At 41.8% G+C, this 16,425-nt stretch overlaps 1 protein-coding gene across 2 annotated transcripts; it reads right to left on the bottom strand.

The window, feature by feature from the left end:
* Window positions 1-342: 342 nt before the first annotated feature.
* LOC139413895 (uncharacterized) lies at window positions 343-9,185 on the bottom strand. Of its 2 annotated transcripts, XM_071161738.1 has the most exons (11): window positions 8,871-9,185; window positions 8,480-8,573; window positions 8,102-8,203; window positions 7,784-8,020; window positions 6,048-6,321; window positions 5,674-5,819; window positions 2,751-3,024; window positions 2,377-2,522; window positions 1,752-1,894; window positions 1,425-1,534; window positions 343-1,353 (listed from the first exon to the last, which is right to left on the bottom strand). In XM_071161738.1, the coding sequence occupies exons 1-11, from the start codon at window positions 8,871-8,873 to the stop codon at window positions 1,212-1,214; spliced, it is 1,671 nt and encodes a 556-aa protein (XP_071017839.1). In that variant the 5' UTR covers window positions 8,874-9,185; the 3' UTR covers window positions 343-1,211. The 2 variants fall into 2 exon arrangements, with proteins under 2 accessions (XP_071017839.1, XP_071017840.1); XM_071161739.1 differs by lacking the exon at window positions 8,102-8,203 and having other exon boundaries at window positions 8,871-8,976.
* Window positions 9,186-16,425: the final 7,240 nt, after the last annotated feature.

Below are 16,425 nucleotides of genomic sequence, written 5' to 3'. Positions count from 1 at the left end.
ACATTAGGTAGCCTGGAATACACTCTGACTATCACTGTTTTTTTTTTTACTATTGTTTCACTTCAACAATAGTGACATGGAGGTCATTATCATTGTTAATTCCAGGCTATGGTCATAGCTTTCAATCTGGTTGTGTATGTCTTGTTTATTGCCTTTCTTGACGCCTGTTAGCGATAGATACTGAATGTGTTAAATTCCCAATCTGTGATATTTACAGACGTTTTGAAAGTTCAAATGTGGGAGTAGACCTTAAAAAGGGTAAACAGTAACTTAGAGGTAAAGAGGTGTCTTGTCTTTCTACTGTAGACTCCATGATAGATAAACTCAGAGCGAACAATAATGTATTCAACAAGGAAATGTCTTTAATCGAGGTTCAATTATATACTGAATAAGCAGGAAGTACACATTGTTTATGTTCAGCATGATGAAAGCACAAGTAGCAGACAAACTGTATAATATATACAAATCATGTAAAAATGTAAATTGATTTACAGCATATATTCAATGATATTATACACCTCATTTTATGAAATCTGAACATGATTTGTGTGTGCGTGCATGTGTGCCTTTCATTCAGAAATGTAATTCAGAGTAGCGTTCTACCAGAATATATCAGCAATATTCAGACTATTATCAACATACTGTTAACTTCCAAAATAAAGAAAACATCAATTGTGTAAATAGGACGTTAGGCTCTCCTCTCCACCAGCCGCCAGAACAGCTTCAATGAGCCTCGGTATAGATTTGTCTGGAACTCTATTGGATGCGAGCACCATTCTTTCAGGAGAACTGTGGAAAATGTTGTCTCAGGTGCCGCTCTAGAATCTCCCATAAGTGTTCAATTGGGTTGAGATCTGGTGACTGAGACGGCCATGGCATATGGTTTACATCATTTTCCTGCTCATCAAACCATTCAGTGACCACTCGTTCCCTAATGGATGGGGGGAGGGGGGGGGGGGGGGGGGGGGGCGTTGTCATCCTGGAAGAGACCACTCCCATCAGGATAGATCTGATTCACCATAGGTTGAAGGCGGTCACTCAGAATGGCTGTGTATTTATTGGTGTTTACCGTTCCCTCTAAGTGGTTGAGTGGACCTAAACCATGCCAGGAAAATGCACCCCACACCATAACAGAGCCAGCAGATCCACCCTCATTTACTGAAATGTTTCCTTTTTTTTGGCAGGTACATGTAGTTCAGAGAGTATGAGAATTAAAATATCTCACAGATCCAGTTGTTTGACTTGTGACATTCCTCGTCGTTCCACTCCCCTGGGCCTGATGAATGGTGGATAAACGCCACACAGTCCTGGTCGGCCCCTAAAGAGCTGCTAGGCTTTCCAGTCTTCCAATACCTGCAGAATAAACAGAGAATCAGACTGGCCACTCTCCAGTCAGGGAATTTTAATTGACACCGAACTCTTACGCTGTGGTCAGTGGTGTGCCGTCCACCCATTTCCAGGTCCCCTCAGTGTCAACGTTCGTCAGACCGATCCAGGTCTCATTCCCCGGTCCGTATAACCCATTGATAAATGTCTGTTGTTACGGCAGAAAGACAGGATTGTTAATACAAAGTCTCCACTGCACATAAACGCAAACATACACACACACACACACACACACACACACGCTCGTGCACACACACACACACACACGCTCGTGCACACACACACGCTCGTGCACACACACACACACGCTCGTGCACACACACACACACACACACACGTACACACACACACAAACACACACACACCTGTTCCTCTCTGCTGTTTATGATCACCAGTTGTGCTCCTCTCTCGTTGCAGTCCTTTCTGCTCTCCTCCCAGGTTTTAATCACGGTGGAGGTGTAGTAACAGCTGAAGCCAGATGTCTTCCATCCTTCAGGACAGGGTCTCCCTAGAAATATCAAGATGACATTTTTATTTTCTTATTTTTACATTCATTTTTACTTTCAATAGAAAAAATGCAACATATAAGGAAATAAAAACGGGAACAAAATATTTTCCCAAATATTTATATATATTTAACCTTTATTTAGCTAGGTAAGTCAGTTAAGAACTAATTGTTATTTATGATGATGGCCTACACCGGCCAAACCCGGACGACGCTGGGCCAATTGTGCTCCGCCGTATGGGACTCCCAATCACAGCTGGTTGTGATACTGCCTGGATAAATTGTTAGCCGCATATTATGTGATACAGACAGTCCTTTCCAATGTACTGTAAACTGACATTTTACTGTTAATCTTGTTGTTTAGATTTTCTATCTTCCTTTGTAGCTGGTCTCTCTCATTAGTCAGGTTGTTATAACTGGTCTGTAGCTGGTCTCTCTCTTTAGTCAGATGAATGCGACCAGTGAAGACAGTTACAGATTATTACCTGCAGGAGTACCATGAACTTCCAACTCACACAGAGTGAGCCATTCCGACCTGCCAGGGATGACCACAACAACGTAGCGACCCTCCATCTCATTGCACTGGAAGGTGTGGGTCTCTCCTGCTGGGATGTGGGAGATGACGGCACATCTGAGCGAGAGAGTAAGAAAGATGGACAGACAGATATGGAGTGAAAGAGGGAGAGAGAAAGAGATGAGATAATCAGAGTGATTTAAGACGCTCTATAATGTACCATACATATTCTGACTCTGTTAAATATGAAGCCACAGAATAGCTACAGTAGCATGGATGAAGACCAATGTATCAGAAAACCTTAGAGACAGGACATAAAAATGTACCAACATCTATGTGTGTCACCTGGGGTTGTTGATGCCGTTGTTCTCCAATGAGTTACCGATGCGGATCTCAGCACCATCAAGCCTCTCAGGACAGCAGTCTCCTCTGTTGGTGAGGGTGACATCTGTTATTCTGTACACATTCAGCAGGTCCACTCTCCACCACGGGTTTCTGTCTTTCAGAGTGTGGGTGCAGGATCCATAGTGTGTGTTTTTTTTCCCATCGATGGCATCGGAAGCGTTGCGATTATTAAACAGTGATGACTGAGTGGCCACTCCATTCAACGCCACATTTCCTACAGGGACATAACGAAGAATGTTTGAATACAGAAAGTACCTGTTTGATTGTTGTAAGCATAGCCTGTGGTTGACAGGACTTTTTGAAGATTAGGGCCCTGTTGAATTAGGGACCTCTGAATAAATCACCAGCTGACAAGGAAGGAGAGGAGGATACCTGAGGACGAACTGAGAACAGAGAAACTAGAAAATGTACATTTCCAAATTAAAATGTGCATGCTTGCTAGCTTGTGTTTGTGGTTGTTACATACGTTATAGTAATGATAGTGACTGCAGTAGTAATGGTAATGACTGGTTATAATTGAAAAAAGTAGTTTGATTAATTGAGTGATTGATTGATTTATAGCCTGAACAAGTGATCATTGATGTGGTGTCTGTATCTTTAAAGGTTCAAAAGATACTAATACTGTTGGGGGTGATTTTATGCTAATTTAAGCAACTTTAAATAGTTATAATTAATAAATATTTGTAAAATGTTAAAGTTGATTTTATGTTTGTAGCTGGAATGGTTAAATTGCAGTAGCATTTAAAATGTCTCCCACCGTGTATAGTTGACATTGTGTCCTTAAAATGTAATGTAAATTATTGTGGCTTGATATAGCAAAAGTTTGACTTGAAACATTTCTGAAACATTATTTTTTAGAGTGCTACGTCCTTTATGTACTTCCACAGAGTCAGATGAACTCATGGAAAACAGTTTCATGACTCTGCAGGAGTATGAAGGAAGTTAGAGTTAGTTTTGCGAGCCAATGCTAACTAGCGTTAGTGCAGTGACTGGAAGACTGCAGGTGGAGTAGCTAACGCTAGCGTACCTGTGTCTTGAGATGCTGCTGTTTTAGTAACCACAACACCTACTTTCTCTTAACTTTTCCAAACATTTGACGTTTTGATCACTTTCCCAACAACTTGGACAAAAATTATTGCATATGAAATCTGAAATCAGAACAGAAATATGTTCTACCAATCAAGTTATAGCACTGGGGGAGCATATAAAACGGATTATGTCACACAACTAACCCCTACCCACTAAACTAGCCCACTATAACAAAACCCCACTCACTAACCAAACTACAATAGCAAACCTACTTACAATGGCCCACCTATCTAAAACATTCACTATTACTTCTGCGATGTACTGCTACTAGTACTTCTGGGTTGCTTACTACTACTACCTAGTCTCCCATTGAAGACTACTATCAACTATTTATAAAACAGTCCCTCCCTTCTACTACACCGGCATCAATTCTTCAACACTAACAAATTTCTAAACGTCTTCCAGCAAGCACCATCATATTTCTCTCCCCAAATATTAGCCATTTTGAGTAAAAATGTAGTAATCTAAGTCTAGTGGATGAAATAAGTGATCTAACTGTCTCAACGTAATATAGTTGTTATTGTATTATGTAATACAGACAGTAATTTCCAATTGTTCAGTAAATTGAAATGTTACCTTTGATTTTCAGCTTTTCTGTCTCCCTCTGATGCTGGTCTCTCTCTTTAATCAGGTTATTATAACTGGTCTGTAGCTGGTCTCTCTCTTTAGTCAGGTTGTTATTACTGGTCTGTAGCTGGTCTCTCTCTTTAGTCAGGTTATTGTAACTGGTCTGTAGCTGGTCTCTCTCTTTAGTCAGGTTGATATAACTGGTCTGTAGCTGGTCTCTCTCTTTAATCAGGTTATTATAACTGGTTTGTAGCTGGTCTCTCTCTTTAGTCAGGTTATTATAACTGGTCTGTAGCTGGTCTCTCTCTTTAGTCAGGTTGATATAACTGGTCTGTAGCTGGTCTCTCTCTTTAGTCAGGTTGATATAACTGGTCTGTAGCTGGTCTCTCTCTTTAGTCAGGTTGTTATTACTGGTCTGTAGCTGGTCTCTCTCTTTAGTCAGGTTATTGTAACTGGTCTGTAGCTGGTCTCTCTCTTTAGTCAGGTTGTTATTACTGGTCTGTAGCTGGTCTCTCTCTTTAGTCAGGTTGTTATAACTGGTCTGTAAGCTGTCTTTCTCTGCACCGGAAAGCTCACCAGTGACTAATGGAACAGTGAAAAAGTTAATCAGTGATTACATCACTGAGGATTTAGAATGCTCCCCCCCCCCCCCCCCCCCACTCCCTTCTGCCCTCAGGACAACTTCAATTCCTCTGGCAATGGACTCTACGAGGTTCCCGAAAGCGATCCACAGGAATGCTGATCCATGTTGATGCCAATGTTTCCCATAGTTGTGTCAAGTTGGCTGGATGTCCTTTGGGTGGTGGACCATGTTTGATACACATGGGAAACTGCTGAGTGTGAAAAAAAACAGGAGCATTGCAGTTCTTGACACAAACCGGTGCTCCTGGGACCCCTTTCAAAGGCACGTAAATATTTTGTCTTGCCCATTCACCCTCTGAATGTCACACAAAGAATCCATGTCTACATTTTCTCAAGTATTAAAATCCTTCTTTAACCTGTCTCTTCCCTTTCAACTACACTGATTGAAGTGGATTTAACAAGTGACATCAATAAGGGGATCATAGCTTTCACCTGGATTCTCCTGGTCAGTCTATGTCATGGAAAGAGCAGGTGTTATTAATGTTCTCTACACTCAGTGTATAAAAGTAATGTAAACCTTACTTGATGATGAATGCGACCAGTGAAGACAGTTACAGATTATTACCTGCAGGAGTACCATGAACTTCCAACTCACACAGAGTGAGCCATTCCGACCTGCCAGGGATGACCACAACAACGTAGCGACCCTCCATCTCATTGCACTGGAAGGTGTGGGTCTCTCCTGCTGGGATGTGGGAGATGACGGCACATCTGAGCGAGAGAGTAAGAAAGATGGACAGACAGATATGGAGTGAAAGAGGGAGAGAGAAAGAGATGAGATAATCAGAGTGATTTAAGACGCTCTATAATGTACCATACATATTCTGACTCTGTTAAATATGAAGCCACAGAATAGCTACAGTAGCATGGACGAAGACCAATGTATCAGAAAACCTTAGAGACAGGACATAAAAATGTACCAACATCTATGTGTGTCACCTGGGGTTGTTGATGCCGTTGTTCTCCAATGAGTTACCGATGCGGATCTCAGCACCATCAAGCCTCTCAGGACAGCAGTCTCCTCTGTTGGTGAGGGTGACATCTGTTATTCTGTACACATACAGCAGGTCCACTCTCCACCACGGGTTTCTGTCTTTCAGAGTGTGGGTGCAGGATCCATAGTGTGTGTTTTTTTTCCCATCGATGGCATCGGAAGCGTAGCGATGATTAAACAGTGATGACTGAGTGGCCACTCCATTCAACGCCACATTTCCTACAGGGACATAACGAAGAATGTTTGAATACAGAAAGTACCTGTTTGATTGTTGTAAGCATAGCCTGTGGTTGACAGGACTTTTTGAAGATTAGGGCCCTGTTGAATTAGGGACCTCTGAATAAATCACCAGCTGACAAGGAAGGAGAGGAGGATACCTGAGGACGAACTGAGAACAGAGAAACTAGAAAATGTACATTTCCAAATTAAAATGTGCATGCTTGCTAGCTTGTATTTGTGGTTGTTACATACGTTATAGTAATGATAGTGACTGCAGTAGTAATGGTAATGACTGGTTATAATTGAAAAAGTAGTTTGATTAATTGAGTGATTGATTGATTTATAGCCTGAACAAGTGATCATTGATGTGGTGTCTGTATCTTTAAAGGTTCAAAAGATACTAATACTGTTGGGGGTGATTTTATGCTAATTTAAGCAACTTTAAATAGTTATAATTTATAAATATTTGTAAAATGTTAAAGTAGATTTTATGTTTGTAGCTGGAATGGTTAAATTGCAGTAGCATTTAAAATGTCTCCCACCGTGTATAGTTGACATTGTGTCCTTAAAATGTTATGTAAATTATTGTGGCTTGATATAGCAAAAGTTTGACTTGAAACATTTCTGAAACATTATTTTTTAGAGTGCTACGTCCTTTATGTACTTCCACAGAGTCAGATGAACTCATGGAAAACAGTTTCATGACTCTGCAGGAGTATGAAGGAAGTTAGAGTTAGTTTTGCGAGCCAATGCTAACTAGCGTTAGTGCAGTGACTGGAAGACTGCAGGTAGAGTAGCTAACGCTAGCGTACCTGTGTCTTGAGATACTGCTGTTTTAGTAACCACAACACCTACTTTCTCTTAACTTTTCCAAACATTTGACATTTTGATCACTTTCCCAACAACTTGGACAAAAACTTATTGCATATGAAATCTGAAATCAGAACAGAAATATGTTCTACCAATCAAGTTATAGCACTGGGGGAGCATATAAAACGGATTATGTCACACAACTAACCCCTACCCACTAAACTAGCCCACTATAACAAAACCCCACTCACTAACCAAACTACAATAGCAAACCTACTTACAATAGCTATCCCATGGCCCACCTATCTAAAACATTCACTATTACTTCTGCGATGTACTGCTACTAGTACTTCTGGGTTGCTTACTACTACTACCTAGTCTCCCATTGAAGACGACTATCAACTATTTATAAAACAGTCCCTCCCTTCTACTACAACGGCATCAATTCTTCAACACTAACAAATTTCTAAACGTCTTCCAGCAAGCACCATCATATTTCTCTCCCCAAATATTAGCCATTTTGAGTAAAAATGTAGTAATCTAAGTCTAGTGGATGAAATAAGTGATCTAACTGTCTCAACGTAATATAGTTGTTATTGTATTATGTAATACAGACAGTAATTTCCAATTGTTCAGTAAATTGAAATGTTACCTTTGATTTTCAGCTTTTCTGTCTCCCTCTGATGCTGGTCTCTCTCTTTAATCAGGTTATTATAACTGGTCTGTAGCTGGTCTTTCTCTTTAGTCAGGTTGTTATTACTGGTCTGTAGCTGGTCTCTCTCTTTAGTCAGGTTGTTATAACTGGTCTGTAGCTGGTCTCTCTCTTTAGTCAGGTTGTTATTACTGGTCTGTAGCTGGTCTCTTTCATCACGGTAACGCTGACCAGTGTCTAAGGGAACAGATAAAATATGAATCAATGATTATGTCACTGATCATTAAGAATGCTTCAGTGAAAATATACTAAACTTACAGTTGACACACATGCCTATGATCCCAGCCAGTAGGAGAATACACAGCAATCCAAGACACAATGCAGCAACTCCGAATGATCTCTTCCACCACTGAAAATGCACTAAATCACAAGAATGTTTCATACAATCTTTGCACCAACATTTATTGTTAATTTTTATTTTATTTTACAGAAATTCATTATTTGCTTTCAACTCAACCCCGCCACCATTAGACTCAAACACAGTGTGTGTGTGTGTGTGTGTGTGTGTGTGTGTGTGTGTGTGTGTGTGTGTGTGTGTGTGTGTGTGTGTGTGTGTGTGTGTGTGTGTGCGTGCGTGCGTGCGTGCGTGCGTGCGTGCGTGCGTGCGTGCGTGTGTGTGTGTGCGTGCGTTGATACCTGAATATTGAAAGCCATGTCTTGTTCTGGGCTTGACATACATGTCGTCATCAACATCCAAGATTTTCATTGTGCTGGAGTCATTGTCTTCTGTCTGTGTTTATATAGATTTCCTCAGATATCTTTACATATATATTCAAATACTTCTGTATCTTTCACTGCTTTAAGTGTACATTTAGAAAATATGATGCTTGCACGTGACTAAATGTTTACTAAAGCTTACCAAAGCTTGTCCTCATAAACCGTTTAGAGTAAAAACACTTGAAACAAACAGTCACATGCCACATAAGCACACACAAACAGTCTGTTTCTCAGACAGTGACACATTAGGCAAAGAAAATAATCAGCATATGAGTACAAAATAACAAACGCAATGAAAAAAAATTCTTACCATGGTCAGTTAAATGGATAAATCCAAATATGCTGCACTGGTGTGTATTGAAGTAGTATGGAGGGGCGGTCTGAGCTGGTGGCAATGACTCAATGTCTTATTTGCCATGTTCCCATAGTTGATTAAAGGCTAAAGTCTGATTGCAACACATGTTACTCAACACGTCCATGTGAGGTTATTATTTTGATTTTTTTTTACCGTTTATTAATTTATGCTGCTTTGAAAGTTGATAAAGTTGTAAAACCACGTAGGAGACAAGGAATGTATAATATTCTGCTGGGATTATCCACACTACAGTACATTACTCATGTATTTAGAATAGAGAGACTTTCACAAAACTTGCAACAACAAAAAAAAGGCTTTCCATGAACATTATCTCATCAAGTTCTCCGATTTGGCCAAACATTAACCGTATTAAATTGCCCAATTGTTTTCCATGCAGGACATTGTTTCTAGTATTGCTGTAGAACATTTCCTCCTTTCCATTTCTCCCCCCTTCGGTCTCATGTCATGTTGTGTTCTCATTAGAACACAGTCAGTTGAGCGATCAGGCTTCATTTTGCCTCAGTCCTTCTCTGTCGCGCTGAATGCCTTGTCACTGTTACAGCATTTAGATTAGAAAGACAGTGAGTCTCTCATAGACACAGGAAAAGGCATGGGTCCCTTTTACCGTTAATGTATAGTAAAGAAAATTATACTATTGGGGACATCAAACATTCAGGCAGACTATGGAAGCTCTAGTCTGGAGCTACTAGTTCAATTATGTTCCGGAGTATTTCTGAACTATCTAAATGTTAGATTTTTAAAAAATGTGACTGGGCAACATTAACTATCATCGAAAAACTGAACGATTTTTTGCCATACTAAATTATTTTATAAACTGCTAATTTTCCTGATGTCGACAGTTTGTGTTAGTGCCTTACACTAGCTCCCATTTTCACCGCATACAATTTAGTGAAGTTACAGTACTCATCGGTTTTACCTCAGATTGGTGATGGTTTGGGACCGTTTATTTTATCTTATGGGGATGTCGGTCGCAAGACTTAGAAAGAAAGTCATTTTTAAACTCTTATGGCAAGGGAAACCAAACAAATAAGGCGGGTCCCAGTCAGGACCAAAAGAAGACGTCCAAAAGACATCTGTATAAGTCCCCTTACTGGGAAGTAGCCATCAACACGTAAAAACTAGAGGATGTCCTTGTCCCATCATGCTCTACCGACTCCTGTGGTGGGCCGGGCGCATGCACGCTGACGTGGTGGCCAGTTGTGCGGTGTTTCCTCCGACACATTGGTGCGGATGGCTTCCGGGTTAAGCGAGCAGTATGTCAAGAAGCAGTGTGGCATGGCAGAGTCGTGTTTCGGAGGACGCATGGTGTACGAGAGTTGCAGAGATGAGACAAGGCTGTAACTACCAATTGGATATCACAAAACTGTGGAGAAAAGGTGTGAAAAAAATGTATTAAAATAAATGAAAAAGTGCATTCTGTCTTCCCTTCTGCAGCTGGGTTATTTTGTCAGTTTGGAAGTCAAGATCATTAACAATCTTTATCTTTGACTTACTTCTTCTAAATTGTGCTTAGACTGAACTCTTGGCCATAGGTTCCTTTCTTTCATCTCTGCCTCTAACAGACAGACTTTTCCCCTGTCTTAACTTCTCCTTTCATTACCCCATTCTGAGCTTTAGGACCCACTCATACTGCCGTGTCAGCTAATTCCGCTTTTATCTTAGACCACCAGGGGTGTCAAACCCATTCTATGAAGGGCCTTGTGTCTGCTGGTTTTTGGTTTTTCCTTTCAATTAATAAGACCTAGACAACCAGGTGAGTGGAGGTCCTTACTAATTAGTGACCTTAATTCATCAACCAAGTACAAAGGAGGAACAAAAACCTGCAGACACTTGGTTTTCCGTGGAATGAGTTCATAACCTCATATAAAAAAAAGGCAACTTTTCAGGAAGTGAAAAAAAACAGAACAGTCAACAAATCAGATATTCACACATCACCAAATAATTGCTATTTTACCAAAAAAAATCAAATAATAACAATAAACGATTACAATAGAGTTTTGCACACTTTATATGAGCACAACACATCACCGGGGGCAAACTACCTGCCCTCCAGGACACCTACAGCACCCGATGTCACAGGAAGGCCAAAAAGATCATCAAGGACAACAACCACCCGAGCCACTGCCTGTTCACCCCGCTATCATCCAGAAGGCGAGGTCAGTACAGGTGCATCAAAGCTGGGACCGAGAGAAAATGAATTGCCAACCAATCAGATATTCACACATCAACAAATAATTGCTATTTTACGAACACAATAACAATAACAATAATAATAAACGGTTTTGCACACTTTTATGTAGCATTTTCTTATTTTTCTTGAAATCATTGATTAGAACGGGCAGTAAACACAGTGACAATTCTCCATTAACTGACAAGCATGAAAGATGAATCATGTGAATCATTTATAAAGTGTGTAGGCATACTAATGATTAACTAAGACACCATGTGTTGTACTTTACAATCAATCGTTGCTATTCCAGTTGAATAACTCACTTTGTTTATTCCCAAAAGTCCAGGCGCACACTCCAGGATGTAGCTAGCCCAAAGGCCAGCAGATGGTAATATTGAGTCCTTTCATCTTACCGTCCAAAGGCATTGTATGCAGCCTGCTATACACTCCTATCCCCGTGGACCGGTTCGTACATAAAAAATGATTCATTCAGGCTGCAAAGGCGTTGATTTCCTTCTTAACTCTATTAAATAGCGAGACGGTGGGGAAAATATGCGAACATTCTTTATGAAAAACAATTTTCCTCCACCACGCTAAAGTGGTAAATACCTAGGATTGCTAGTCCTGGATGTTGACTATCGCTTGCAGCAACACCCGGAAGTAGCATTAGCCACTCTAGCATGCTCCCTGCTCTGTTGTTGACCCTCCTGTAGCTCCCTGCTCTGTTGTTGACCCTCCTGTAGCTCCCTGCTCTGCTGTTGACCCTCCTGTATCTCCCTGCTCTCCCTGCTCTGCTGTTGACCCTCCTGTAGCTCCTGCTCTGCTGTTGACCATCCTTTAGCTCCCTGCTCTCCCTGCTCTGTTGTTGACCCTCCTGTCGGGCGCCCTGCTCTGTTGTTGACCCTCCTGTAGCTCCCTGCTCTCCCTGCTCTGTTGTTGACCCTCCTGTAGCTCCCTGCTCTGTTGTTGACCCTCCAGTAGCTCCCTTCTCTCCCTGCTCTGTTGTTGACCCTCCTGTAGCTCCCTGCTCTGTTGTTGACCCTCCTGTAGCTCCCTGCTCTCCCTGCTTTGCTGTTGACCGTCCTGTAGCTCCCTGCTCTGCTGTTGACCCTCCTTTAGCTCCCTGCTCTCCCTGCTCTGTTGTTGACCCTCCTGTCGGGCGCCCTGCTCTGTTGTTTACCCTCCTGTAGCTCCCGGCTCTCCCTGTTCTGTTGTTGACCCTCCTGTAGCTCCCTGCTCTGTTGTTGACCTTCCTGTAGCTTCCTGCTCGGTTGTTGACCCTCCTGTAGCACCCTGATCTGTTGTTGACCCTCCTGTAGCTTCCTGCTCGGTTGTTGACCCTCCTGTAGCTCCCTGCTATGTTGTTGACCCTCCTGTCAACAACATCCCTGATCTGTTGTTGACCCTCCTGTAGCTTTCTACTCAGTTATTGACCCTCCTGTAGCTTCCTGCTCAGTTGTTGACCCTCCTGTAGCTCTCTGCTCTCTTGTTTACCCTCCTGTAGCTCTCTGCTCTGTTGTTGACCCTCCTGTAGCTTCCTACTCGGTTATTTTCCCTCCTGTAGCTTCCTGCTCAGTTGTTGACCCTCCTGTAGCTCTCTGCTCTGTTGTTTACCCTCCTGTAACGTCCTACTCGGTTATTGACCCTCCTGTAGCTTCCTGCTCGGTTGTTGACCCTCCTGTAGCTCCCTGCTCTGTTGTTGACCCTCCTGTAGCTCCCTGATCTGTTGTTGACCCTCCTGTAGCTCCGTGCTCTGTTGTTGACCCTCCTGTAGCTCCCTGATCTGTTGTTGACCCTCCTGTAGCTCCCTGCTCTGTTTTTGACCCTCCTGTAGCTCCCTGATCTGTTGTTGACCCTCCTGTAGCTCCCTGCTCTGTTGTTGACCCTCCTGTAGCTCCCTGCTCTGTTGTTGACCCTCCTGTAGCTCCTTGCTCTGTTGTTGACCCTCCTGTAGCTCCCTGATCTGTTGTTGACCCTCCTGTAGCTCCCTGCTCTGTTTTTGACCCTCCTGTAGCTCCCTGATCTGTTGTTGACCCTCCTGTAGCTCCCTGCTCTGTTGTTGACCCTCCTGTAGCTCCCTGCTCTGTTGTTGACCCTCCTGTAGCTCCCTGCTCTGTAGTTGACCCTCCTGTCGGGCGCCCTGCTCTGTTGTTGACCCTCCTGTAGCTCCCTGCTCTCCCTGCTCTGTTGTTGACCCTCCTGTAGCTCCCTGCTCTGTTGTTTTCCCTCCTGTAGCTTCCTGCTCTGTTGTTGACCCTCCTGTAGTGCACTGCTCTTCTGACCCCTGTGTGGTAGTTCTCTGCTCTGCTGTTGTCTGCTCTGCTCTTTGATGCCTGTTGTCTTAAACATTTCAAATAAGAGAAACACTGTCAATACCACCATTTTAAATGAATTAGCTACATCATTCAGTGGCAATTTAGAATGTTAATCAATTTCAGTACTTCAGCATTGCCATTTTCATATCAACAATTTATATTTTCGAAAGAAATCCGGAGCTGCCTAAACACTGACATTTTCCTTATGATTATGTTCCTCGTCTGAGCTTTCACTGGCCACTCTTCTTTAAAGCTCAGCTCTGTGGATTGTACGGATTAAAGTGGTCCTATGGACAGATACTCCAATCTCCGCTTTGCAGCTCCTTCAGGGTTATCTTTGGTCTCTTTGTTGCCTCTCTGATTAATGCTCTCCTTGCCTGGTCTGTGAGTTTTGGTGGGCAACCCTCTCTTGGCAGGTTTGTTGTGGTGCCATATTTTTTCAATTTTTTTAATTATGGATTTAATGGTGCTCCGTGGGATGTTCAACATTTTCTGCTATTTTTTTATAACCCAACCCTGATCTGTATGTCTCCAAAACTTTGTCCCTGACCTGTTTGGAGAGCTCTTTGGTCTTCATGGTGCCGCTTGCTCGGTTGTACTACTTGCTTAGTGATTTTGAAGACTCTGGGGCCTATCAGAACAGGTATACTTATACTGAGATCATGTGACAGAGCATGTGACATTTAGAATGCACACAGATGGACTTTATTTAACTAATTATGTGACCTCTGAAGGTAATTGGTTGCACCAGCTTCATAGCAAAGGTGAATATGCATGGACCACTTTTACATAAAAAAAAAAAAAATGTACAAATAATTTTTTACATTATTACTTCACCAGTTTGGACTATTTTGTATATGTCCATTACATGAAATCCAAATAAAAACCCATTTAAATTACAGGTTGTAATGCAACAAAATACGAAAAATGCCAAGGGGGATGAATACTTTTGCAAGGCACTGTAGATGTTCAGTCTCCCCTGTCCTCAGCTTTTCTCCACAGAACAAAGAAACAGTATGTAATTTATAACCCCCCCCCCCCCTAACCTGGGGTTGACCAATCAGAAGTCCTTGCAGTACAACTGGGCCAATGGCCAAATAACAAGGATCCTGCTCCGGACTCAATGTACAGATCGTAGCACACGTAGCTCTGAGTTCAGGAGTGACATTCCAAAGATTCTAAACAGCTGTTGAACTGAAACCCAACTCCTATTTACATTGACAATTCCCTATTGCCCGTTAGTCATCCTCTCATCCTCTCATCCTCTACGTTGTGTATTTATCTTCAACATATTCTTACACTAGCAGTAACCTTGCTGATGACACGATAGCTAGTAGTTAGCTAGCAACTGCCACGCACATCTGATCAATCTGTTCAATTTAGCTAGCTACCTAGCCATTTCATTTGCACTTTCCCTCAAAACACAATATCAAAGGCAGTTTTATAATGTGAGAAATATTTGTCTTACTCCAGAAAGATACAACATTACATTGAATAAAGTGCAACTTATCTCTGATCATATCTGGCAACTGTACTCAAACATGAAACAAAATCTCCTTAGAAAAGTGAAGATGTGCCCTTCTCTTCAAGAGCCATGGTGGAGATACAGGGTTTGACCGACTGCTATTTGGAAGCTGCCGAAGCTATTTTGAATACATTTCATTGGTCAAGGGGCCTGAAACAGATGAATACAGAGGTAAAGGGCAACCAATAATATTGATTCATGTCAAAACATTTAAAACACCAAATTTGTAGTTACCAGGATTTCATCAGACAGTGATGATATGGAATGTGGCACTTTGAACGCGCCACAGCTATAGCTTGTTTGTCTGTAATGGTACACCACAGCTATAGCTTGTTTGTCTGTAATGGTACACCACAGCTATAGCTTGTTTGTCTGTAATGGTACACCACAGCTATAGCTTGTTCGTCTGTAATGGTACACCACAGCTATAGCTTGTTTGTCTGTAATGGTACACCACATCTATAGCTTGTTTGTCTGTAATGGTACACCACAGCTATAGCTTGCTTGTCTGTAATGGTACACCACAGCTATAGTTTGTTTGTCTGTAATGGTACACCACAGCTATAGCTTGTTTGTCTGTAAAGGTACACCACAGCTATAGCTTGTTTGTCTGTAATGGTACACTACAGCTATAGCTTGTTTGTCTGTAATGGTACACTACAGCTATAGCTTGTTTGTCTGTAAAGGTACACCACAGCTATGGCTTGTTTGTCTGTAATGGTACACCACAGCTATAGCTTGTTTGTCTGTAATGGTACACCACATCTATAGCTTGTTTGTCTGTAATGGTACACTACAGCTATAGCTTGTTTGTCTGTAATGGTACACCACAGCTATAGCTTGTTTGTCTGTAATGGTACACCACAGCTATAGCTTGTTTGTCTGTAATGGTACACCACAGCTATAGCTTGTTTGTCTGTAATGGTACACCACAGCTATAGCTTGTTTGTCTGTAATGGTACACCACAGCTATAGCTTGTTTGTCTGTAATGGTACACCACAGCTATAGCTTGTTTGTCTGTAATGGTACACCACAGCTATAGCTTGTTTGTCTGTAATGGTACACCACAGCTTTTTACCGTTTTTCTCAATCGCTTTGGCAAATTTTCTGAAACAAACTTAACATTCTCAAACTGTAAGTGCAAGTTGTCACATCTGTTTTATGGGTCGTCTCAACTTTATTGCATGTCTGTAGAATGTAGTAACCGACCCAAAACATTTTATTCATGATTCAAAACCTAACCTATTGTGTCGGTAAATTGGCCAATGCCGCCAAAATGAAAAGTTTTTTTGTCATCGTGTGAGCCGTACTGGTCAAAATGTTGTTGTTTTTTAATTCACCATGGCAGTCAACCCTGGAAATGTTTGTTATATACAAATGTCACTTTTGTTGTATTCTTTTGTAGACACTGACTGCTTACTGTACTATACCAGAAGGTCGGTTTTGTCGAGCTGAACGCTATTGTGTTTCACACTGAG

This window comes from Oncorhynchus clarkii, chromosome 7, assembly GCF_045791955.1.
Source record: "Oncorhynchus clarkii lewisi isolate Uvic-CL-2024 chromosome 7, UVic_Ocla_1.0, whole genome shotgun sequence".
Taxonomy (NCBI): domain Eukaryota; kingdom Metazoa; phylum Chordata; class Actinopteri; order Salmoniformes; family Salmonidae; genus Oncorhynchus; species Oncorhynchus clarkii.
Note: the sequence above shows the minus strand (reverse complement) of the source record. Positions and strands in the feature narration are given on the sequence as shown.

Coding starts and splice junctions, on each gene's coding strand:
- LOC139413895 (XM_071161738.1), bottom strand. Junction 8,204..8,479: donor ACATGGCTTTCAATATTCAG/GTATCAACGCAC, acceptor CTTGTGATTTAG/TGCATTTTCAGTGGTGGAAG. Junction 3,025..5,673: donor AGTTCATGGTACTCCTGCAG/GTAATAATCTGT, acceptor ATGTCCCTGTAG/GAAATGTGGCGTTGAATGGA.